Below are 24,441 nucleotides of genomic sequence, written 5' to 3'. Positions count from 1 at the left end.
CAGAATATGGGAGGGATTTCCATGGAGTGGATGGATTCACTAACATGCTTGCATGTAATCTAAAGGAAAATCTAATATAAATTGATGAAGCCAAGAGAAGTGAATCAAAAAAAAAAAAAAAAGCCTGGGTAAAAATCTTTATTATTTCTTATTTCTTTAAAAAAAAAGCATACCTCCCCCGCCACACACACAAAAAAAAGCTTTCTTGACCCTGAAGCCTCTCTGCCTTCGCCAACCCCTCAGATTTCTTGAAGGCGCTGGGATACCTCTGACTCTACTTGCTGGGAATCAGCCTCCTTGTACTTTAAGACTCCTCTCTGAGTCTGAGAGTAACACCAGAGGAGCAAAGACAGTGGCGTGCTAAGCAGCCTGCCCAAGGGGTCCCACTGCACAAACAGTAGGTGCTTAAAAACTGCTTGTTAAGAAAATGAAATGGGAAAAGAAGAAAGGGTTATTTTTTTCACTAACATCAAGTGTCGTTCCACATCGCAGAGGATGCACCATATTTAGCAAGTTAAAGCAAGGGGCAAAGTGCCTCCCCAGGGCGTACATCATGGTGAATGTCCATCCGTGGTCAGCAAGAGAGTAGACTGTTTCCGCATTGGTCATCCTGTTCCTAGCCTTGTGCTTTATTTATTTAACTAATGGCTGCTTTGCTGGTAGCTCATCACGACAGTGTTTACGGAGCTTGGCAAAGAGAAAAATTATGATTGTGTTTACTTATGTGTTCCCAGCTGGGGTGCTGAATTATCCAGGCTGCTGATGGCCATTCTTTCATTCTCAGAGCCCCTAAAGTAGGCAGCTCAATAAACAAACCATCAGCTCAAGAACCAGAGTGTCAACACTGACCAGTCTGGTTGTTTGCAACCTGGCACTAGTCAGTATGCAGAACCCCAAATAGTGACTCATTATGGAAACTGCCTTATGCCTAGGTAATCAAGAGAATAGAAGGAAGTTTTCTGTGTCCTCGCTTTAGTTTGTGCAACTCAGTCTTCTATGAGAAGAATGAGTATTGGCACTAAATTAAATAATGTATTTTGGATGAGTTTCTTTCTACCCTTGGACTTATCAGGTGGAAATGGAAACCCAAATGGACAGCCTGGGAGAGGCTAGGGTTCTGGAACGGTCTTCTCATCTGCATGAACTAGTTGGGTTATCCGTTCAGTAACTATTTAGTAAGAACCTCCTATATATTAGGTTCTGTGGATGTCTCGATGACCTAAACAACACAGACATAGACTCAGTTTTGGTTTTTTTTTTGTTTTGCGTTTTTTTTTTGTCTTTTTGCCATTTCTTGGGCCACTCCCACGGCATATGGAGTTTCCCAGGCTAGGGGTCTAATTGGAGCTGTAGCTGCCAGCCTACGCCAGAGCCACAGCAACGTGGGATCCGAGCTGTGTCTGCGACCTACACCACAGCTCACGGCAACGCCGGATCGTTAACCCACTGAGCAAGGCCAGGGATCGAACCTGCAACCTCATGGTTCCTAGTCGGATTCGTTAACCACTGTGCCACGACGGGAACTCCTAGACTCAGTTCTTAAGAACCTTGCCCCATTTTGTGGGGCAGATATGATGAGAATTATAAAGGAAGAAACAAGATCCTAAGCTGATCTTGGAGTTTAGGGAAGGTTCTCAAGAAGTGGTACTTTTTTAAAAGTTTTATTGAAGTATAGTTGATTTACAATGTTGTGATAAGTTCTGCTATACAACAGAGTGATTCAGTTATACATACACACATCCACTCTTTTTTAGATTCTTTTCCTGTATAGATCATCACAGAATATTGGGTAGAATTCCCTGTGCTATGCAGCAGGTCCCCGTTGGCCAAGCATCTCGTATACCACAGTGGGAGTGGTACTTTGAACGAGTGATAAAGGAGTTACAAAAGTCATAGCTGGGAGAGAAGGCGGAGGAAGGCACTTTGAGTTATATTATCTCACAGAATAACTCTGCCAGGTAAGTTCATTATTCTGGTTTACAACTGAGGAAATGCAGGTTCCAGGGAAGGCATGTGCAAAGGCCCTGGGGCCAAGTCTTATCCATTGGGCCAGTTGGAGCTATGAGGAGCTACAAATCAAAGTCAATGTGACTAGAGTGTAAAGAGTCATGAGAAGGTCGGGGACACAGTAGGATTTGGCAAGGGATCAGGTCAGCTGCTGGGAGGATCTCTCCCTCAAAGCAGCAGGAGGTCATATAGGGATACTAAGCAAAGGCAGGCCCTCATTAGATGTGCACTCTGATTGGTGTGGAGAATAGACAGGAGGGGATGTGGAGGGACTGGCTAAGAGGCATGGCAGTGGCTGGGTAAAGATGGTGGGCTGAACCAGGGTGGATCAAGGGAAGCAACATTCAGGTAGATACGAACCCATGTCCAACTCAAGACATGCGCGTTCTACGTTCATGCTCTTTCTACTTTCATGCTCTAAATTTAATGTTTTGCTCACTTTGATTTTTTTTCTCATTTGGTCAACTGAAACTTTAGTTTTTTCTCTCCTGTTTAATTCAGTTATGTGTGAAACTCCCATATTCTCATAATTCTCCCACCTTTGACCATCAATTATGAGTGTTCTTCCCAGATTCAGGCCATGCTGTGTTTATCTTAGGACCCTTTCGAAGGTAGCAGAGGCCAAAGAAGCCAATTCTGTGGATCAGGCTTGTCTGGCAGCATTAAATATCACCTTCCTCTAATGAAAAGGGAGCTTTTTGTTTTGTTTGTTTTAATGAGCGCAGGGGGCCTTTATGTCCAATCTTCTCCTAGAGGAAGTAATTGCATATGAGCGACCTTTGAAGGCAATCACATCAGGGAGTTACTTGAAAGGCTGTGAGGTGAGTCAGGGTGTAACATCAACCACTGTAACAGCATTTCAGAGAAGAAGCCCGCTTGTCTCACTGACAATTCATCCACACCCCTCTGGACAGAGAAAAAGCATCTCCCGATTGCTGGAAAAGTAAGGTAGCAAAGCATTATATTTCTTTCTCTCTTGAGCACCTACTGTATGCCATGCATACATACAGCATGACCTCTGCCCTGTGGCACTAAGGTTTCAGTGGCGGGGACAGACAATAAGGAAATTAAAAATGTAAATCATTAGCGATGGTGCAGGGTGCGGTGAAGGAAATAAGCCGGCTCATGACAGGTGATTCATTGTGTGCAACTTGCTCATCTGAGAAAATAAGAACAATAGTGGAACCTGCCTCTTGAGGTCGTTTTCAGGATTAAGTTGGATGGCGCATGTGTTGTACCTATGACAGTGCCTGACACATTAGTTGAACATTTTGTCAGTGGTATTAGTAGTTACTGTCTTTGTAATATAAGAAGTAAGGGAGGCCACCTTCAATTAGGGCAGTCAAGGAGGGCCTCCTGGAGGAGGTGGCTTTTAATCTGACACCTGAGAGATGAGATGGCACCAAGCATGTGAATAACTGCGAGGGCAAAGGCCAGAGATAAAAGAAGGAATGTCTGACCTCCCCCAGAAGCAGAAAGAATATCCGTGGTCAGTGGGGCTGGAGAGAAAGGAACAAGTTGAGGGCCATAGAGTAGGCAAAATTCCAGCCAGGTAAAGGATTTGGATTTTATTTTTCTAGCGAGGCAGCAGAGTGGGCACTTGATGCTTTAAAGTCTCCCTCTGGCAGCTGTGCAGAGAGTGAAGTGTAAAGAGGACCAGGAAGGAGCCGTGCTGACTGGGAGGCCCTGGGGCAGAGAGCAGAGACCTTGTGGGGGGCAGTGTACTCGTTCCCCAGCAATGCCGAAACAAATTCCCATACACTGTGTGTCTCAAACAACAGAATATTTTTCTTTTTAGGGCCGCACCCATAGCATATGGAAGTTCCCAGGCTAGGTAGGGGTGGAATGGGAGTTGCAGCCGCTGGCCTACACCACAGCCATAGCAACGCCAGATCCAAGCCACATCTGCGACCTAGACCACAGCTCACAGCAACACCGGATCCTTGGACCACTGAGCGAGACCAGGGATGGAACCTGCATCCTCATGAACATTAGATTTGTTTCCACTGAGCCATGATGGGAAATTCCTCAAATAACAGAAATGTATTCTCTCATAGTTCTGGATGTTAGAAGTCTGAAAGCAAGCATTTGACTAGGTCCTGTTCCCTCTCAAAGCTCTGAGAATCCTTCCTGATTCTCAGCACCTTCCAACTTCTGGTGCTGGCCGGCAATCAGTGTTCTTGGCTGGTAGATGCATCACACCAATCTCTGCTTTGTCATCACATGTCATTTTCTCTGCATGTCTCTGTGTCTTTGCTCTCTTATTCTTTTTATCGAAGCATAGTTGACTTACATTGTTATGTTACTTTCCAGTGTACATCGAAGTGATTCAGTTTTGTGTGTGTGTGTGTGTGTGTGTGTGTGTACATGTATTCTTTTTCAAATATTCTTTTCCATTATGGTTTATCACAGGTACATGGACTTACAGACTGACTTTACATGGTTCCCTGTGCTATACAGTAGGATTTTGTTGTTTAGCCATTCTACATATAATAGTTTGCATCTATTATCCCCAAGCTCCCAATTCTTCCCTCACCAACTCCCAGGCAACCACAAGTTTGTTCTCTATATCTATGAGTATGTTTTTGTTTCATAGATATGGCAATTGGTTTTGTAGTTTTGATTCCACATATAAGTGATATCATATGATATTTGTCTTTCTCTTTCTGATTTACTTCGCTTAGTGTGATAATCTCTAGCTGCATCCATGTTGCTGCAAATGGCATCATCTTATCCTTTGTATGGCTGAGTAGTATTCCATTGTATATATGAACCACATCTTCATTATCCATTCTTCTGTGGACGGACATTCAGTTCATTTCCATGTCTTGGCTATAGTACATAGTGCTATGAACATAAGGGTGCCTGTATCTTTTCAAATTATAGTTTTGACTGGATATATGCCCAGGAGTGGGATTGTTGGATCATATGGCAACTCAATTTTTAGTTTTTTGAGGAATCTCCACACTGTTCTCCATAGTGGCTGCCCCAATGTACATTTCCACCAGCAGTGTAGGAGGGTTCCCTTTTCCCCACACCCTCTCCAGCATTTGCTATTTGTGGACATTTTAATGCTTACCATTCTGACTGGTGTCAGTAGTTCCTCATTATAGTTTTGATTTGCATTTCTCTATTAATTAGAAATGTTGAGCATCTTTTCATGTACCTGTTAACCATCTGCATGTCTGATCTCTTCTTGTAAGGACACCAGTGATTGGCTCTAGGACCCACCCTAATCCAGTATGACCTCATCTTGATTTATTATCTTAATTGCATCAACAAAAATCCTTTCACCAAATAAGGTCAAATTCCCAGGTACTGGAGTTCAAGACTTTAGCATATGTTTTCTGGGGTTCACAATTCAACCCACAACAGACAGAAGGGTTCTGGCTGGCCCCACCTCTGAGAGGCTGGGCTGGAGAAAGCCCCAGTGGCCCAACTTGTATGGCAAGAGCAGCCCCCAGCCATACACAGGTATCAGCATCTTGCCTGTAATAGGTTTGGATGCTCTCCAGCTTCTTGGTTGCTCCTTCCAAATAAGCAGGAGGTGGTACAGAGGCAGTCAGCCCTGCTGAGGGCAGCATCAAATAAGGGCTGTTCCTTCTCATTCCTCTGTCTCCCCTTCCATTTATAATTTCCATCTTAATTAAACTATTAATTCATTATTCCTTTTCAGTGAGTCCCCCAGTGACTCTGAATAGTCTATGGACAGAGGTGGATTTTCTTAGATTTAGGGAGTGAGGAGACCTGGGGTTCATCTCAAGTGCTGCCCTGATTGTGTGAGCTTGAGCAATTCACATAACCTCCTGAGTTTCACCCTCTTCCTCTATAACATGAAGGTACTGTCCTGGCTCAGCAGTTCTCAGCCTTGAGGAGGCATCAGAATTGACGGTTAAGGTAAAGCATAGATTGCTGGGCCCCACCTCAGACTGATCCAGTAAGTCTGGGGTGGGGGCCTGAGAATTTGCTTTTCAAGAAAGTTTCTAGACTTTGTTGTCTCCTGCTGGTCAAGGAACCGTACCCTGAGAAGTACTAGTTTAGATAATCTCTGAGGTTTCTGACAGTGATTCTCTTCTCTAATTCTGTGAAACTCATTTCAATATAATATGACTAACCAAAGTAAAGTTTCTAACTTTAATTATCAAAATCTGGCTTTCTTTTCTTTCCAAGATTTATTGAGGTATAATGGACCAATAAAATTGTATATATTTAAAGTATATAATGTGATGATTTGATATACATTGTAAAGTGATTACTGCATCAAATTAATTAACACATTTATCACTTCACCTTACCTTTTTGTGTGTGGCTGATGGGAACACTTAAGATCCACTTTCTTAGCAAATTTCAAGTATGCAATGGCATATTATTAAATATAGTCACCATTCTGTACAGTATATCCCAAGAACATTCATCTTATAAATTAAAGTTTGTACTCTTTGACCAATATCTCCCCCATTTACCCAATCCCAGCCCTTGGCAACCACCATTATACTCTCTCTTTCTATGGGTTCAACCTTTTTTTAATATTCCAAATATAAGTGAGATCACCTATTATTTGTTTTCTCTGTCTGGCTTAATCTACTTAGCATAATGTCCTCCAGGTTCATCCATGTTGCTGTAAATGGCAGAATTCCCTTTTTATGACTGAATACTATTCCATTGTGTGTGGAATAGCATTCTTTATTTATAATTTTCTTTATCCACTCATCCACTGATAGACACTCATAATGTTTCTATATCCTGGCTAGTATGGATAACATGGCAATGAACAGTAAAGTGTAGCTCTCTCTCCAAAATACTGATTTTGTTTCCTTCAGACATATATTCAGAAGTGGGACTGCTGTATCAAAAGGTAGTTCTATTTTTACAAAATCTTATATGTCCCAGCCACTGCTCATCTTATTTTTCACTTTGGATTTACCTATCTTGACTTAAAGGTGCCCTCTTTCTGTTCTCTAGTCATGTAAACCATGCATCCTCCTCTGGCTTGTGGGTCCTGCACATACAAGACTCCTGCAGAAGTCAACAGAATGTTGACTTAGAATTCAATAGAATTGCCTACCCTTCCTGAAACTTATTTGGGGTGGAGATGAGGTGCAATGGATGGCATTAGAAACCTGAAATCTCATGGCATAAATCAGACCATGACCATGAAAATATGTTCAACATCATTAGCCATTAGGAAAATCCAAATCAAAACCATAATGACCATTCCAATGTCATTTTACACAGAAACAGGAAAAACAATTCTGAGATTTGTATGGAACCACAAGAAGCTCCAAATAACCAAAGCAACCTTAAGACAGAAGAACAAAGTGGAGGTATCACACTCCCTGATTTCAAACTGTTTTATAAAGCCATAGCAATTAAACAGTATGATGGTGGCATAAAAACAGACACATAGATCAACGAAATAGAGAGCCTAGAAATGAACCAGCATATTTATGGCTAATTAATGTACAACTAGTTAAGAATATGCAACAAGGGAAGGACAGTCTCTACAATAAATCGTGTTATCGGATTCATACAAATGAGTGAACCTGGACAACTATTTTCACCATAGACAGAAATTAACTCAAAATGGATTAAAGACTTGGACATAAAACTTGAAACCATAAAATTCCTAGAGAAAACACAGATGGTTAGCTTCTTGACATAGGTCTTGGTGATGATTTTTTTTTAATCTGACACACAAAGCAACAAAAGTAAAACTAAACAAATGGGACTCCATCAAACTAAAAAGCTTCTACACAGCTAAGGAAACCATGAACAGAATGAAAAGATAACCTACCGAATGGGAGAAAATATTTGCAAATCGTATATCTGATAAGGGGTTAGTATCCAAAATATATAAAGAAATACAGCTCAAAAAGAAACAATTAAAAAAAGAAAAGAAATACAGCTCAATAGCAAAAAAAATCCAGTTTAAAAATGGGCAGAGGGAGTTCCTGTTACAGCTCAGCAGGTTGTGAATCCATCAAATATTCATGAGGATATGGGTTCGATCCCTGGCCTTGTTCAGTGGGTTGGGGATCCCACATTGCTGCGGCTATGGCGTAGGCTGGCAGGTGCAGCTCTGATTCAACCCTTAGCCTGGGAACTTCCATATGCCACTGGTGTGACCCTAAGAAGCAATATATATATATTTATTTGTATTTACATAATTTTAGATAATGATCCATGGGTTTAAAAGTAAGCCTGGATAATGGAAAGAGTGACAGAAAATGGTAAAGGAGGGCAGTGGAAATAGAGGGGTCCAAGAAGATCTCCCTGGGAAGGTGGTTTGAGGTAACACCTGAAGAATGTGAAGGCACCGTCATGCAAAGATCAGGAGAAGAAGGGATGGAGGAATAGCTACTAGAAATCACATCCAACAGCAGGACATGGAGAAATGGCAGGGTAATTAGCAGAGAGTACACGATGATGCTGGAGGGGCGGACAAAGAGAGAAACTGCAGATCTTGAGGACCATGGAAAAGCTTTGATTTAGAGTCTGAGTTCTTCCTCCTGGTATAGTAGGAAGCCACAGGAGGATGTAAGCAGGTGAGTGACATGATCTGATTTACATAGCAAAGGTCACCCCCAAGAGCTTTGTGGAGATAGGAACCTAGAGGAGGGCGAGAATGAGGGAAGTGAGTTCAGAGTGTGCAGCTGGAGCTAAAGAGAAATGAGGTGGCTTTCAGGAAGGGAGTGGCAGCAGAGACGGTGAGACGTGCCGGGATCAGAGACATCTGTAGGAGGAGAGATCCAACAGGATTAGATGTGTGTAGGAGGTAAGAAAGAGGTGGCAAGAATGATCCTTGAAATCTGTCTTGAGCAGCGAGGTGGAAAGCCATTAACTGAAAAGGCAAACCTGCCCTTACAGACTGAGTTACCTATATTCAGACGACAGATAAAGAAACCCGGGCGCCGAGCAGCTAAGCCACTTTGTGCACCCCCCCCCCCCCCCCCGCCGCCCACATTATCCACCTAAAGAGTGGCAGAAGCAGGTTTGAAACCAGTGACTCCAAAGGTTGCATTTTCAACCCCGCTCAGTACAACCTGCTTCCCAAATTCCTACCTCCTTAGCCAGTCAGTCGATGGAAATCACAGAAAGTGGCATTAGGAGGGGAGAGCAGGACTTCTTGGCTGTGAAGGCTGATGACTGGGCTTGTCATTAAATCAAAGGGAGAGGAGCCGCTTGGAAGAGTAACATTTTTCCAGTGAATCATATTAAATAACCAGAATGGCTTATACCCTGTGTCAGGCTGAACTGAGATTGACAGCTAATAAAGGCCCAGTAATTACAGGAAAACATCAGATTGGAAAGTGCAGAGATTCTTGAAACACCTGAAGCCGTTTAATATATCTTATGTTTGCTCCAGACCAACAGCCAGCTCCCAGAGCAAGACTGGTCTCATTACCAAGCTAATGGACATTATGTTCTGAGGAACGTTTCCCTCTGCCAAATAAATCAGAATTTTAAAAAGTGAAGCCCGAGACTGCCCTGCTGCCAGTGTTTGCAAGGACATCACTGAGCGTTTTAGGTGTCAAGTTTAATTTGACTTGGCCCGGTCTGTCCTTTTGAGAAAGGCTCAGGAGGCATCAGCTGGGTCACAGGGAGAATTCCTTCTGCACTTGCTCTTTGGGCTGTGACAGAAATCAAACCTTGATTCCCAGAGCGTGCTTTCTCAAGCAGGAATTGCTCCTTTCACCGAGGCCCAGAGGAGTGAGTTGTGATGAAAGTTGTCATTCTCCCCTATTCCTTGATTTTTTTTTTCCAGGAGTGGGGGATAGAGAGAATGGAGAGACTCATTCACACCTTCTAAAATATTCTAGAACATTCATGAGCCCCCAGTAAGTTGCAGCCACTGTCCCGGGAACTAGGATGAGGACAAATCCTTCCCTGGGATCAAAAAGCAAAAGTGACAGCAAAAATAAAAGGGTACGTGTTGTGTGTGCCAGCTCTGTATGTGCCCCCCACTCCGTCTGCTCAGCCAGCCTGCCTCCTCCCACAGGCTCCTGTAAACCGCGCCCCTGGGACCTGTGCTGCTGCTCTGAGCATCAGTGGCCTGGAGAAGGGGCAACTCCTCCGTGCCTTGTAGATTTTCCTCGGCATTTTTCACCGCCCAACAGCTCTAATGACCTTGGCATCAAGCTCTTACTGGGGATTAATAACTGGCTGGGTTTAATGGCCCTTACTGTGTCCTGGGCCATTTTCCCAGTCAGCCATTAATTCCAAGCAGTGCCCTGGGCTCTGGCCATTACGGCTCCCTGGGCCAAGTGGCTGCCCTGAGGCAAATGGCCACAGCCTCCTTCTCTGCAGACAGAAGCTTCCACAGGGCCCTCCCCTGCATCTCTCCATGGCGTTAGTACATAAAGCCGCAGGCAAATTGGTGGTTAGGGCACCACATTGCGTCTTCTCTTTATGTATGTAAGTTTTCTCAGAGGACAGAGAAGCTTGGAGGTTGAGTTTCATTCACTCACCTATCAACCCATCTATCTATTTCATATGAAGTGAGTGCTTTTTATTGGGTCAGGTGGCAAGAGAGATCACCAAGGTGGGAGTGACCTAAATTTGGGTACCCATGTTTCCTAGCAAAGGGCAGAACACCCTACCCAGTGGGGCTCTTAAGGAAAATGGCTCCAGAATCAGAGAGGCAGAAGGCTGTGCAGAAGTTAGAGAGAAGGTTGAGGAGGTAGGCAGGGAGTTCCCTGGAAGCCACCTCCCCTCTTGTGTCCTCGAGGGGGTGGTTTTATCTCCCAGGCCCAACAGCACAGCCTTCAGTTCACCTTCCCACGCTCTGCTGAGTGATTCATCAGCCCAGCATCTGAGCACTTCAGGGAAGAACGTGTAAATAGAGCATCAGGAATCCTAACTCACCAAGGCATGACTATTACCACCCATATCATTAAGACCCTCCGGATGATAATGGTACTACGATGCGGGGGCGCATGGCTGTCTCAGAGCCCTCAACGCCCCAAGAACCGGGGTCTCCCAGTTTGTAAAATTTTCAGACATTCTGCCTCCCAAGATACGATGAGTCCCTTGAATGCAGGAAACAGACTTCATTTCCACCTCTGGATGTGATTCAGCCTTTCAGACTTCATTTCCGCCTCTGGATGGGCAAGAAGGTATAGGCTCTTCTCAACCGCGGGAAGTGTAACATTACGTTTAGAACAGCTATTGTCATTTTATTGGCACCACCAACCAGAAAGCACTCAAGGCATAATTCAGACTTCGATCTCTTTTGCATTGTTTGGTGCATCTGCACATCGCAGAGAGTGTTGGTGCCCGAGGTGACCAATAGCTCAGAACTCAGGCAGGTGGGCAGGAATCATGAGCAGGGCTTACTGGGCTCGGGTGGACCCCGGCATGTTCTGACGGTGCCCAGTAATGACAGAAGTCAGAATGGCACAGTCAGGAACCTTGGAGGTTACTGAAAGGGTCTTCACCCGGCCTCGCATGGGCATAGGTGAAAAAGAGAGAAAGAGAGAAGGCCTTGGGATTTCCAGAAGCTTTACCAGTTTCATCTACCAAGCAGCCTGTGCTCTGAGACTCACAGCAGAGTAATTCATTATGGGGGAGAGAGATACTAGAAACTTTCTTCAGAATGTTTTCCCCAGGAAAAAATGAGCACAGGGTCTTCAAATTAGACATCAAGCTAGAACATTTGGGATGATATTTCTAGGTGAGTCTGATGAGAAAAAGCAGGTTCCAATGGCCAAAGAAATTTGGTGCAGTGGAATGAAATCATACAAAGTGACCTTATTAAGCAAATGTACTGAGTTATACAGTACCTCAGGGGGGTATTAAGTGCTCAATAAATGTCTTTTAAATGAATGAACGAATGAATGTCAACTGGTCATAGACATCTAGTTGACCCTCCCTTTGTTCTAGGGGTGAGAAAGTTAAGTATCTGACATGTGATAAAGTCTGCTTTAGATGCTGGGGCTTCTGACCCTAATCATCCTATAGCAATATGCTATTTGCAGAGACCTCTGTCATCTTTGTAGGAATTTTTTTTTTCTTGGTCTTTTTGCCTTTTCTTGAGCTGCTCCCGCGGCATATGGAGGTTCCCAGGCTGGGGGTCGAATCGGAGCTCTAGCCGCTGGCCTACACCAGAGCCACAGCAAGGCAGGATCCGAGCCGCGTCTGCGATCTGCACCACAGCTCTCAGCAACAGTGAATCTTCAACCCACTGAGCAAGGCCAGGGATTGAACCCGCAACCTCATGGTTCCTAGTTGGATTCATTAACCACTGCGCCACAATGGGAACTCCTATAGGAATGTTTTAAGTGGTTCTCTACATGAGTGGAGGTCTCCCAGGACACAGGACTTTCAATGCTAAAACCCAAACAACCCCCTATAAACTGGGTTGCTTTTCTACCCCCTCAATATTCTCATCAGTAAAATGTCAGGGATAATGTAGTATCTTTATTATAGGGTTATTTGAAGAATCAGTGCAATTATCCATAAAGTTCAGAACAGTGCCTGCCACACAGAGAACATCCAGAAGTATTAACTAAGAGGACGGCTCTTTCCTTTGTGCCTCCAGCCTTGCTGTGCTCTCAACAGCACCCCCACCTTACTAATATTGTGGCACAGCCCTTCCATCGTGTTACATTGTACTGCACATCTTTACTGACTTGCTGCCCCCCTCCAGAGTATAAACTTTAAGGGGTTCTGTTTTTCCAATCCACTCACATTCTCACTGCCCAGCACCGCGTCTGTCACCCAAGAGTAACTGGATGTCAAGTGCATGATAAGAATTTGCAGGGTAGAATTGCCATTTCATAAGCCCATGGGTCAGTTATCAACCTGGAGTGATCAGTACATGCTGACTTAGTGTGTACCTACACCGAGCTCTGCTTGGCCTGATCATCCCAGCAGCAGCCATCGCTTACTAAATGACACTGTGCCAGGTCCCGTGGTAAGGACTGGGTTCAATCCTGTGCAGTTTCTACTTTTGCTGGTCAAATATTGGCAATTTCAAATGGCTCCACCTGATACTGGGTGTATTTCCATTCTACCAAAGATGGAGCACTAATTATGCTCAGTTAAATATGAGAAGCCTGAGACCCGTGGAGGTTAATGACTTGCCAAGGCCCCATGGTCAACAGTGAGAGAGACAAGGCTGGACCCAGCAGGTGAGGTTTCAGGATGGGTGCCCTTGGCCACTCTGCAGTGATGGAAAGTGGCCACCCTCCAGGGCTCTCTGTCTGGTTCTGAAGACAGAGCGATGGCTCAGGAAACTCCCAGAGTAAACACCAGACCGCATACATGCAGCACCAAGTTGGATCCCGTTTCCTGGGATTGTGCCGGGATGCAGTGTGTCCTGTTCAAGTTAATAGGGAAGAAGAGCAGGGGCTCTGGGGAAAATCTAAGAGGGCAACTTTCCTTCAGGACCTTCTCGATTGTCATTTTCTTGTGCACTTGCTGGCCTTGGCCTCAGGCCCTAATTACATTATCTTCAAACAGCTACTGAGAGATATTTCTCATGAAACATGAACAGGGAAATGCTTAATTTGTAAGAATGTAGGTATTCAGAAGGCAGCTCACAAGCTCAAGGAGTTGAAACGAGCATTGGCATTGGCACTATCCCTGGTGGGCACTGCACGGCCATGACTTCCACAGAGCCTGTGGGCACTGGATGTGCTCGAGGCTTTCTTTACATTTCTGAAGGTGGACCAACTCAATTCCTCTCCCTCTCCCCTTAAAAGGGAAGAAATTATCCTAATTGGCATCACAAAATTATGGCATCTGAGGGGCTACAACTTGCATGCCTTTTGTCATGTGATGCTTAGACAATGTCTGTTTAAGATAAACACATTGGTACAGCATCCAAAAATACTGATATATGCTTAACTTCCAGTAAGGTGAGTTAAGAGTGTCAAAACTGGTGCCACAGCCAATTGCAGTATAGCCTTTTCTTCAACTTAGTGGTAACTTTGAATTCAGAAAGACCTGGGTTTGAAAGCGTGACTTCATTACTTGCTAGCTATGCCCCTTTAGGCAATTTTTTTTTTTTTTTTATCATCTCTGAGCCTGAGTAGCCTCATCTGTAAAAGGATGGTAAGAGCAAGCTTGCTGGGTTGATACAAAGATTTGATCTTTTAACATCAGTAAAGCTCAGAGCTCAGTGTTTGACAGGTCAGTGCCAGCTCTCTTCCCCTCTGCATTTTGGAAGAGAAGGTAAGGGTTTTTGAGATTATAGCAGAAGGAAGGCATTCTGGCATGGGAAGGGGAGAGAGAAAATGGGCAGCCCTCTGAGGCGGGAAGTGACTCGCTGGTGCCAAGAGAGTGTTGACGCTGATGGAGTCCTTCTCCCCTTTCTTCCAGCCCCTGAAAATGCACTGCAGGGACTGTGCCCTGGTGACGAGCTCAGGGCATCTGCTGCGCAGCCACCAAGGCCCCCAGATCGACAAGACGGAGTGTGTCATCCGCATGAACGATGCCCCAACGCGGGGCTACGGGCGTGACGTGGGCAACCGCACGAGCCTGAGGGTCATCGCGCATTCCAGCATCCAGCGCATCCTGCGCAACCGCCACGACCTGCTCAACGTCAGCCAGGGCACCGTGTTCATCTTCTGGGGCCCCAGCAGCTACATGCGGCGCGACGGCAAGGGCCAGGTCTACAACAACCTGCAGCTCCTGAGCCAGGTGCTGCCCCGGCTGAAGGCCTTCATGATCACGCGCCACAAGATGCTGCAGTTTGATGAGCTCTTCAAGCGTGAGACCGGCAAAGACAGGTACCGGGGCTCGGGAGCAGGCGGCGGGGCTGGGGAGCAGGTGGCAGGGGTACGGAAGAGGGAGGGGCAATGTCCTTGCTTATCTCCTGAAGTTTCTTTAGCTTTTAATTTTGCAACCCTTTTTCTTATTGAAGTATATAGTTAATTTACAATGTTGTGTTAGTATCAGGTGTACAGTATAATGATTCAGTTATATATATACCTATATGTGGATATACATCTATATATGGCATCTATATATTATCTTAAAGATTCTTTTCCATTATAGGTAATTACAAGACACTGACTATGGTTCCCCGTGCGATATAGTAGTTCCTTGTTGTTTACCTATTTTATATAAAATAGCATGGACCTGTTAATCTCAAACTCCTAATTTATCCCTCTGCCTCCTTTCCCTTTGGGAACCACAAGTCTGTTTTCTATGTCTGTGAGTCTGTTTCTGTTTTGTAAGTTCATTTATGTCATTTTTCTACATTCCACATATAAGTGATATCATATGATATTTTCCTTTAATTTAGGATGATAATCTCTAGGGCCATCCGTGTTGCTGCAACTGCATTATTTCATTCTTTTTTTTTTTTTTTAAAGCTTTTGCTCAGGGCTTTTTACTGTGGCCCTACTGCTCATGCCATGGATGGAGGTCATCAGTAGGGTCCTCCTGGAGACTGGGCTACTCAAGCTGAATTTAGAGGGCAAAGTGAAAGGAAGCACTAAGACATTTATGTGGATAAATCAGGGCCACATCCCTATTTTGGAGGAAGAGGTGACACCATTGCCGGCTTACACTGGTAGTAATTGCAAGATACTGATGATACTGGTTTATTGTATTTCTTTGTACTTGTGCGAACACTAACCAAAAACAGGTGTATGGGTTATTTTTTTCTTTCAAAGGGAAATATTTATTCAGTCAACAGATACCTACTACCTCACTGCACAGGGCACTGGGGATACTATCAAAAATAAGGCAGATCTAGACCCTGCTCCCCCAGGATACAGTCTTACAAGGAGGGCAGCCGTTCAGCACTTAGTGGCCAGGGTGCTAGGTCATGTGAGGGGAAGAAAATGGTGCTCTGACCTGTAGGACAGGGAGACCTGCCGTAGTCTAGGGCAAGGCTTACAAGCTGATAGTTACAACTCAGTAATAGGACATTGGGTGAATGTAGTGAGTCATTGCAAGGTTTTTTTTTTTTTTTTAATGTAATGGAAAGAATGGAATAGAATGGAATAAAACAAGACAGTATCAGCACTCATTCCAAATAGTAAGGCAAAGTATTATTTAATGGAATAAAATTAGTTTTGATTTGAAACATATAAATGTACATATACAGGGGCTTCTTTATTTAGGGCCGCACCTACAGCATATGGAGGTTCCCAGGCTAGGGGTTGAATTGGAGATGTAGTTCCTGGCCGAAACCACAGCCACAGCAATGCAGGATCCGAGCCACATCTGCAACCTGCACCACAGCCAATGGAAACACCAGATCCTTAACCCACTGGACAAGGCTAGGGATTGAACCTGTATCCTCATGGATAGTAGTCAGATTCATTGACCACTGAGCCATGTCAGGAACTCCTAAGGGACTTCCTTTTGAGGTGATAATACTGTTTTGGAACTAGATAGGGATGGCAGTGGTACAACCCTGTAAATATACTAAAAACCACTGACTCGCACATTTTAAAAAGAATAAAATGAAATGAAAGCCATATATAATACCCATGAGCATATATGATCAATCATGATGTAAAATATATTTCTCACTCTAGATCAAAGTATTTTGATAAGGGGAGTTCCAGTCATGGCTCAGCAGTCACAAACCCGACTAGTATCCATGAGGACGTGGGTTCAGTCCCTGATCTTGCTCAGAAAGTTGAGGGTCCGGCATTGCTGTGAGCTGGGGTATAGGCTGGCAGCTGCAGTTCCAATTCAACCCCTAGCCTGGGAACTTCCATATGCTGCAGGTGTGACCCTAAAAAAAAAAAAATGCAAAAAAAATTTTTTGAAAAACACTGGTCTAGGACATGAGGGCATGATGGAAAAGCTTTCCAAAAAAGGTGTGTTTAAGCTGAGGCCCCAGTATTTATCCAGGTAGAGAAGAACCTGAAAAGGGAAGGGAGAACTATCCTTATGGGTACAAGGACTCAGAGGTGGAAGAACAGGCAGGGATTTGGAGAAAAGTCCTTGTGGCTGCAGTCAGGGCTGGCAGGGAGTGGTCTGAGATGGCACAGAGATAGAGTCAGGAGTCAGCCCAATCCAGGTGAAGAAAAGACCAGCCAGGTATTGAAAGGAGCAGTACAGTGCAGTCTGAATACATAGCTTTGGGTTGGGGTTCTGACTCTATCCCTCACTAGTTGTGTGACCTTGGACAAGATATCTAGCCTTTCGGTGACCTCACATGTGGAAAGGACATAGTGACCAGGCCTGATAGGACTGGCCTAATAATTAAATTTCCTCATTTCCTTACTTCTAAGACAGATACTTTTATAATCAGTACACATTAAATGATGTAATTCCTCCCCTACATTACAAAAACTATTGCTGAGTCGATTTCTTATCTTAAAAGTAAAGAGATTTTATGAATGAAATAAAGAATACGAAGTACTAAATCCTTTTGGTTTGCTTAGAAGCTCATTGTGGAGAAGAGAGTCTTAAAGGAAGACTCATCCCCAGATTCTTTGCAGGGAAGAGCTTTCTTCTGAAATCCTGGAAACCTTGTGACCAGGTGAGGGCTGGCCCAGGCAAGGGTGGGCATGGCATCTGGTGGCTGCTGACACTGTGGCCTCCTTACCTGGAGGCCCAGGTGACTCCACAGTTAGCCCAGCCAGTAGGTCACCTGGAAGATCCTGGTAGTCATCACAAGCTGTCATGAAATCCGGTTATTTATTGCCCTTTAAACCCCACAAGGAAGAGAGACTGTTGCTCATTTGAAGGAGTTATTTAGCCAAGAAAACATTTTTTTAAGGGAAGGAGAAACAGTTTCATATTTTCTGCTTGGGAAATTCAAAATAAGGAGAAACACTCTTTGGTAAAAAACACTTCTCTCTTTTAATTTAATGGTTGTTTGCTTTTTAGTTTAATTCTTTTTAGTTTGCTAAATTCAAGTATTCCTGAAACACTGTGCAGCGTTAGCCATTGGGGATAATTACACATTGCTCTGCATCTTCTTAAGGGAGTACGTTGATTACCTGGAGACTAGTCATCCCACCTTTAAATCTTTAGGAAGCATTCTCACATCAAGACATAGCTCACTCACTAAATGCATGAAATTCTGACCAGCGAAAATGTTCTGCTTACCGGACCTGTGTCTTTAGTGAGTTCAGATGGCAGCAAGAGAGACAAAATTTTAAGGATCAGCTACCAGCTCTCCCTTCCACCTACCAGGATCTACACAGTCCTTATTCAGAGAATCACACTGATGGATTTGTAGGACACCAAAGTACATTGTTACTTCTAGACTCTGCGTCTTTTACTTTTAGAAAACTGTCTTAAAGAAGGTAATATTGCCTCAATAGTCTCATGTGTCTATATATGTATATTGTCTTTTTAGTGCCGCACCCACAGCATATGGAGGTTCCCAGACTAGGGGCTGAATCGGAGCTGTAGCCGCTGGCCTAAGCCACAGCCACAGCAACTCCAGATCTTTAACCCACTGAGCAAAGCCAGGGATCAAACCTGCATCCTCATGAATACAAGACAGATTCATTTCCACTGAGCCACGACAGGAACTCCTCATACATACATATTCTTTTTTTGGGGGGGTGCGGGGGGGTCACCACACCCAAGACATATGGAGGTTCCCAGGCTAGGAGTCTGATCAGAGCTACAGCTGCCAGCCACAGCCACAGCCATAGCAGCACCAGATCCAAGCTGCGTCTGCCGACTTACACCACAGCTCACAGCAATGCCAGATCCTTGAACCACTGAGAGAGGCCAGGGATCAAACCCACAGCCTCATGGTTCCCAATTGGATTCATTTCCACTGTGCCATGAAGGGAACTTCCATATTCTTAATCTGTAGTCTATTCTAAGCTAGAAGAACAAAGTCAGAAATATCCCTTCAGAACTATTTCTGCAAACTAAAACACAAAATGTTTAAGGTCTAATAGTCTTTCCTCTGTGTATGCTTTTCTTGAAACCTAACAAAACAGTAGCATGCATTAAAGATACACAAAGTATGGAATATCTAATTTTGCACATCTCATGATCAGGCATTCATTTCAGGCTAATATTTTGAGTAAATGGAATAATTCAATAGATTTTGATTTATGGAAGTTTCACCCTACTTAAAAGTGGAGAAAAAAAGTGGCTCAGGAACAATGTGCAATTAAGAAGCATGACAAATGACAGAGATGGCCAAGTGGTATTCTTTGATATTAGAAAGTAACTGTACTTGAAAATAACTTTATAATTGAATAAGGGTACATTAGGAAAATATGATTCAGAACCAATATTATAGTAATTAGATAAAAGAAGCATAAATGAAATAACTGCAGGAAGGATATTTCCATAGAGATTATAAATGAGATTCTGGTGGAGCAGAAAGGCCTTTAATTGTAATTTAGTGTGCACTATAGAATTATCAGCTCAGTGTGTTACTTCATCATATAAAAGAATATCTGATAATTTTCCCTAATAAGCACATGACAGCTCTTCATATTCCTTCATTACAGTTGATTAAGTGTAAAAACAGTAGCTATTCCTTTGTTGGAAAAAGAGTTCAGATCTTTTTAGAAAGACAGCACAAAGCGGTTGCATTGCTATGGCACGTGATCCCAAAAGGCTATGATTTCACAAGCCTGGGGAATTTTAAGTGGCACTTTAAAGAAAGCTTCACCTTGGTTTCTTTAGTCCTCCACTTTGCATTCTCCCCATTTTTACCCATAAAACCTTTTCCTGTAGAGGCACATCCTCCAGAGACCAGGCTGTGGCTTCTGATTTCTTCTGCATCCCATAAAAGGAAGCTGCTGGGAAAAGCCCTCATGGTGTTTCCTACAACTCCCAAGCGTGGGAATGCGGGTGTGATTCCTGGATTAGGAACCTGGGGGTGTAAATGCATGAGCTGCCCATTCTCCTTCCAGGCTTCATATCTTCCTACTTATTGCCTCACCCAGTTTAAGTCTAGAACAACTGGCCATCTCAAGGTCACAGCCACTGCCTTCCCTTCCCCTTCCCCTCTCCCATGCAGTCAGATCCGCTCTGTCCCACCTCCTTCAGTCCCAAAGTTCTTGTGAATATATAGCCCTCGTGAGAAAGAAAGAAGGTTCTTAATAGCTCTATAGACTGGAGGCTCCAGAATTTTCCAGTTACTGCCCTGACTACTGATGATGGCTCCTACACGAGAGCCAGTAGAAGAATGCTGGAAAGATATCAAATGCTTTGTGTTAAAAAGCACTAAGAGGGAAGGCTGAATTATTTAATTCATTTGCTCCAATCGAGCAACCCAAAGAGGAAGAAGGGAGCTTGATATATCAACACACCAGACCAGACACTTTTTCTTTTCTTTTTAGGGCCACACCCAAGACATATGGAAGTTCCCAGGCTAGGGGTCACATTGGAGCTGTAGCTGCCAGCCTACACCACAGCTCTGGCAACGGTGGATCCGAGCCACATCTGTGATCTACACTGCAGCTTGCGGCAATGCCAGAGCCTTAACCCGTGGATCAAACCTACATCCTCATAGAGACTAGTCAGGTTCTTAACCCACTGAGCCACAACGGGACCTCCAGACTAAATACTTTTTCTGATGTCCTCTCCTTTAGTCCTCACAATAGCCCAGGAAGATAGAGCTTCCCAGGCGTGCTTTCTAGATAAGAAATCAAGGCTCAAAGAACAGCAGTAACCTGCCTTAGGTCCTTCAGTGGTGATGTAGAACCTGGCAGGACACAAGTCCATGTTATGTCCATCTTTAGAATCTTTCAGTGTACTTCCTACTTCCTGGGATATTACTGGGTCAGGATGCAATGGAACAGAAGATAAAAAGGAGTTAAAGGGATTAAGAACTAGAAAGTTGAAGCCAGGAACTCAGGAATGACTAGATTACCCATTCCTGTCAGCTATGCGACAAAACAAAAGACTCCTTAAAAGGATGCCTTTTTTTGCTGTTATTATTCCTTATATGAAATGGCAATAATGCAAACTGCTTAACCCAAACTCCGCCTTCTCAAAAAGGGTGCTACACAGGGTGAGGAGAAAAGCTTTTCTCCACCTCTGTTATTCACATCACATATGGTGCTATGGCCAGACAAAGTCAGACAGTCTGACCTTGGGGATAAGGTGTTTGAAACTGGCTAATGAGCCATGCCACAAGCACTGGGAAAAAAAAAAAAAAAAAAAAGGAAAAGCAGCAACCCCTGAAGAATTGAAATTAATATCCACAGCAGCAGGCCGCAATAGTCCGAGTCATCCTCAAAAAGTCAAATTAGACCTTGATGTTGCGTCTCTACAATTACCCTTAGACTTGGCATGAGGTTAGAGCTCAATATGGATGTTTGAATGGGCGAATGAATGAATATTGTAACTCACAGATTCATTCCTTCAATTCGGCCAATTTTGGGTCTTCTAATGAAAACTTTTCCGAGGGCTCTCTGACTGCTGTGAGGTAAAATTGAGCAGACTCTTCGTGAAACATGAGCATTCCTGTGACCCTTTTTCTCTGGCCCGTACGTAGCCCCTTCCCAAATGAATGTACTTCTAAGGAAAGACATTCAGTCAAGATGTTGGTGCCAATTAGTCTAGTTGAAGGCAAGCTTCTATCATTTGCTTAATCAGTTGATCAACTGATAGATAAACACAACTGTCTTTCTTCATATTTAATAAGCTCTTCATTATCTACCCTGCTTGGAGAAAAAAAAAAGAATATAACTCATCATGTGTTCTAGTTAATAAAGAGTTGACACACGGGGATTGTCATCTTTCAAGAAATTGAGGAGTTCTCATCATGGCGCAGTGGTTAACGAATCCGACTGGGAACCATGAGGTTGAGGGTTCGGTCCCTGGCCTTGCTCAGTGGGTTAAGGATCCGGCGTTGCCGTGAGCTGTGGTGTAGGTTGCAGACGCGGCTTGGATCCCACGTTGCTGTGGCCCTGGAGTAGGCCGGTGGCTACAGCTCCGATTAGACCCCTAGCCTGGGAAACTCCATATGCCATGGGAGCGGCCCAAGAAATGGCAAAAAGACAGAAGAAGAAAAAAAAAGAAATTGAGTGGTGATATTATGGCACTTAAACACTGAAACATTGATCATCTTTGACTGTGAAGAAGTACCTTGAGTATCCATCACGATGGAGCATCATCATTTGTCATCATATCGTGGAAGATGATGGTGTTGGGAACAGAGGTCTATCTGGTAAAGTTCCAGCCATTTACAAAGTGGAGAGAGAAAGCGTGTGTGTGTGTGTGTGTGTGTGTGTGTGTGTGTGTGTGTGTAGTCAGCCTTGTTCCAGAAACATAAAGTGGGTCTGATGAGTATTTTGCCAGCTTGCAGACTTCCTTGTTCTTCCTTCCAGGAAGATCTCCAACACTTGGCTCAGCACTGGCTGGTTCACCATGACAATTGCCCTGGAGCTCTGTGACAGGATCAATGTGTATGGCATGGTGCCCCCAGACTTCTGCAGGTAGGATTTATTCTGCTAGTGTAATCCATCACCAGTGCTGGGCAGGGTTTATAAATATCTGATTCCAAATACCAACCACAAGACATGCCTTTCTGTCTTCTTGAAGCAATTAATTAACGTGTCCCTGGTCCTGATTCGAGAAACAACAAACAGCATTTAATTATGCGATATAAAATATTGAAAGTTTTTGTTTGTACGGCTGGAGAATTAATCCATCTTGCGGGCTTCATTTGTCCTCTGAATATTTATCAACCAAAAGTAATGCAATAATTGGCATAATATTAACAATGAACGAGCATTAAGAAATATGCGTTTTATTCTCATTTGAAAGGAGTGTGGTAATTTTTAATGAATTAAACAGGGCAATTTCTTTGACGGTAAGGCCTGTTTTCTAAAATTAAAATAATTCCTCTGAGTCTCCTTCCCTTTCCACATCAGTAGCCTTGGTTTGTGCTTCTAAGACCAAAAGCACAGGCATATAATTATTTTGATGTATCACTTTAAAGGGAACAGGAGTACATCTCTGTTGCTACCTGAAGTTTCCCAGTGGCGTGTTCCCAGGCAGACTTTGGTGTGGACTCACAGATGCAGCTGAAAAATATTCAGGGGCTGATTTGTGGAAGCCCGATTGATAATTCGCCTGCAATTTAATGCTGTGATACCAACACACTCAGAAAGCTGCCTAGTTTTCAGGCGTGACCTGCACACGGCCTGTCCTGGATCCTCAAACAGTAAAACTTGGGTGGGAGCACTTTTTAAACTTGATCATTCAAATGTGTGCTTGCTTATACCTTCATGTGTTTTAAACCCAATAGCTTCTTGCAGGTCATGGGCCTTTAGGCAAAACCTACAATTTGGAGGTTTGATGCAAGGATGGTTAAACATACTTAATCATGCTGTTACTACTTTGCCACTTTCTCTCACCCTTGGGGGAGCGGTTGGGTTTTTTTGGTTGTTTTTTGACTTTTTTTTTTTTAGCTGCACCCATGGCATATGGAAGTGCCCAGGCTGGGAGTCAAATCGGAGCTACAGCTGCCAGCCTACACCAGAGCCACAGCAATGCAGGACCCGAGCCGTGTCTGCAACCTACACCACCGCTCACGGCAATGCCTGTTCCTTATCCCACTGAGTGAGGCCAGGGATTGAACCCGCCACCTCATGGTTCCTAGTCAGATTCATTTCCGCTGCGCCACGATGGGAACTCCCCTCTCCCACCCTTTTTAATCCAGAGGCAACACAGCGGGACTACTTGTTTAGACATAAGAATCAGGTCACAGGGGAGAAGGAAAGGTGTGGGCAATCCAGGCCTTTGAAATCCACCTGGACTCATGCATTCCCCAGAGACAGTGTCGTAAGGAAGGGTGTGAGTTCTGGAGCCAGATTGCCCAGGTTCGAAGCCCGGCCGGGTCACTTACCAACCTAGTGCAACTTGGCACAGGTCATTCAGTCTCTCTGTCTCAGTTTCCTCACCGCTAGAAGTGGATGTGGTGATAATAATAGACTCTACCCCATAAGGTTGTAGGTGGATTAAATAAGGGAATACATGCAAAGTGCTGGAACAGCCCCCAGCACATGGCCAGTCTGAGCTTAGAGTCTCACCCACTTCCTCATCCCTTAATGTACTCACTTTGTTTCCCTCTCTAACCTACATGCCAAAAAGTAAGGAGAATCATATTAAAAAGCTCACTGCCTCCTCAAACCAACAGGCGGAGTGGCAGCAGCACCTATGGGCAGGCCAAGGGCCATCAAAGCTGACGGTTAGATGGCAGATATAATTATGCAGTATTGCTCTTAGGACGTCTGAGAGGAAGAGTGAATAAAATTGAAATGTTCATGACTTAAAGTATGCAAGGAAATATTGCATTTATTATGGAAAACAAATGAAAGGCAAGTTAACCTGTCATTTCTCTTACTCAGAGTTAGTTCATCACCACTTTGTGCTCATAGGCTGGGGACAATTTACAGAATGACACTGGTAAGGAAGTCAAGCTACTGTCCACGCATCGTGGGTTGCCACCCGCTCTGAGGTTCTTTAGTTGTTCTCACAAGATGCTTTTGGCAGGAATTCAAAGATCCCACCCTGAGGTGCCAT

The 24,441-nt window shown here is 44.1% G+C and overlaps 1 protein-coding gene across 1 annotated transcript in view; it reads left to right on the top strand.

The window, feature by feature from the left end:
* The window catches only part of ST6GALNAC5 (ST6 N-acetylgalactosaminide alpha-2,6-sialyltransferase 5), a 183,082-nt gene that overhangs the window by 144,833 nt on the left and 13,808 nt on the right, over positions 1–24,441 (top strand). Inside the window, exons 3-4 of the mRNA XM_047794364.1 lie at positions 14,332–14,741; positions 22,242–22,349. Coding sequence (XP_047650320.1) covers positions 14,332–14,741; positions 22,242–22,349 — 518 coding nt within the window. The remainder of the gene's footprint in view (positions 1–14,331; positions 14,742–22,241; positions 22,350–24,441) is intronic.

This window comes from Phacochoerus africanus, chromosome 8, assembly GCF_016906955.1.
Source record: "Phacochoerus africanus isolate WHEZ1 chromosome 8, ROS_Pafr_v1, whole genome shotgun sequence".
Taxonomy (NCBI): Eukaryota; Metazoa; Chordata; class Mammalia; order Artiodactyla; family Suidae; genus Phacochoerus; species Phacochoerus africanus.
Note: the sequence above shows the minus strand (reverse complement) of the source record. Positions and strands in the feature narration are given on the sequence as shown.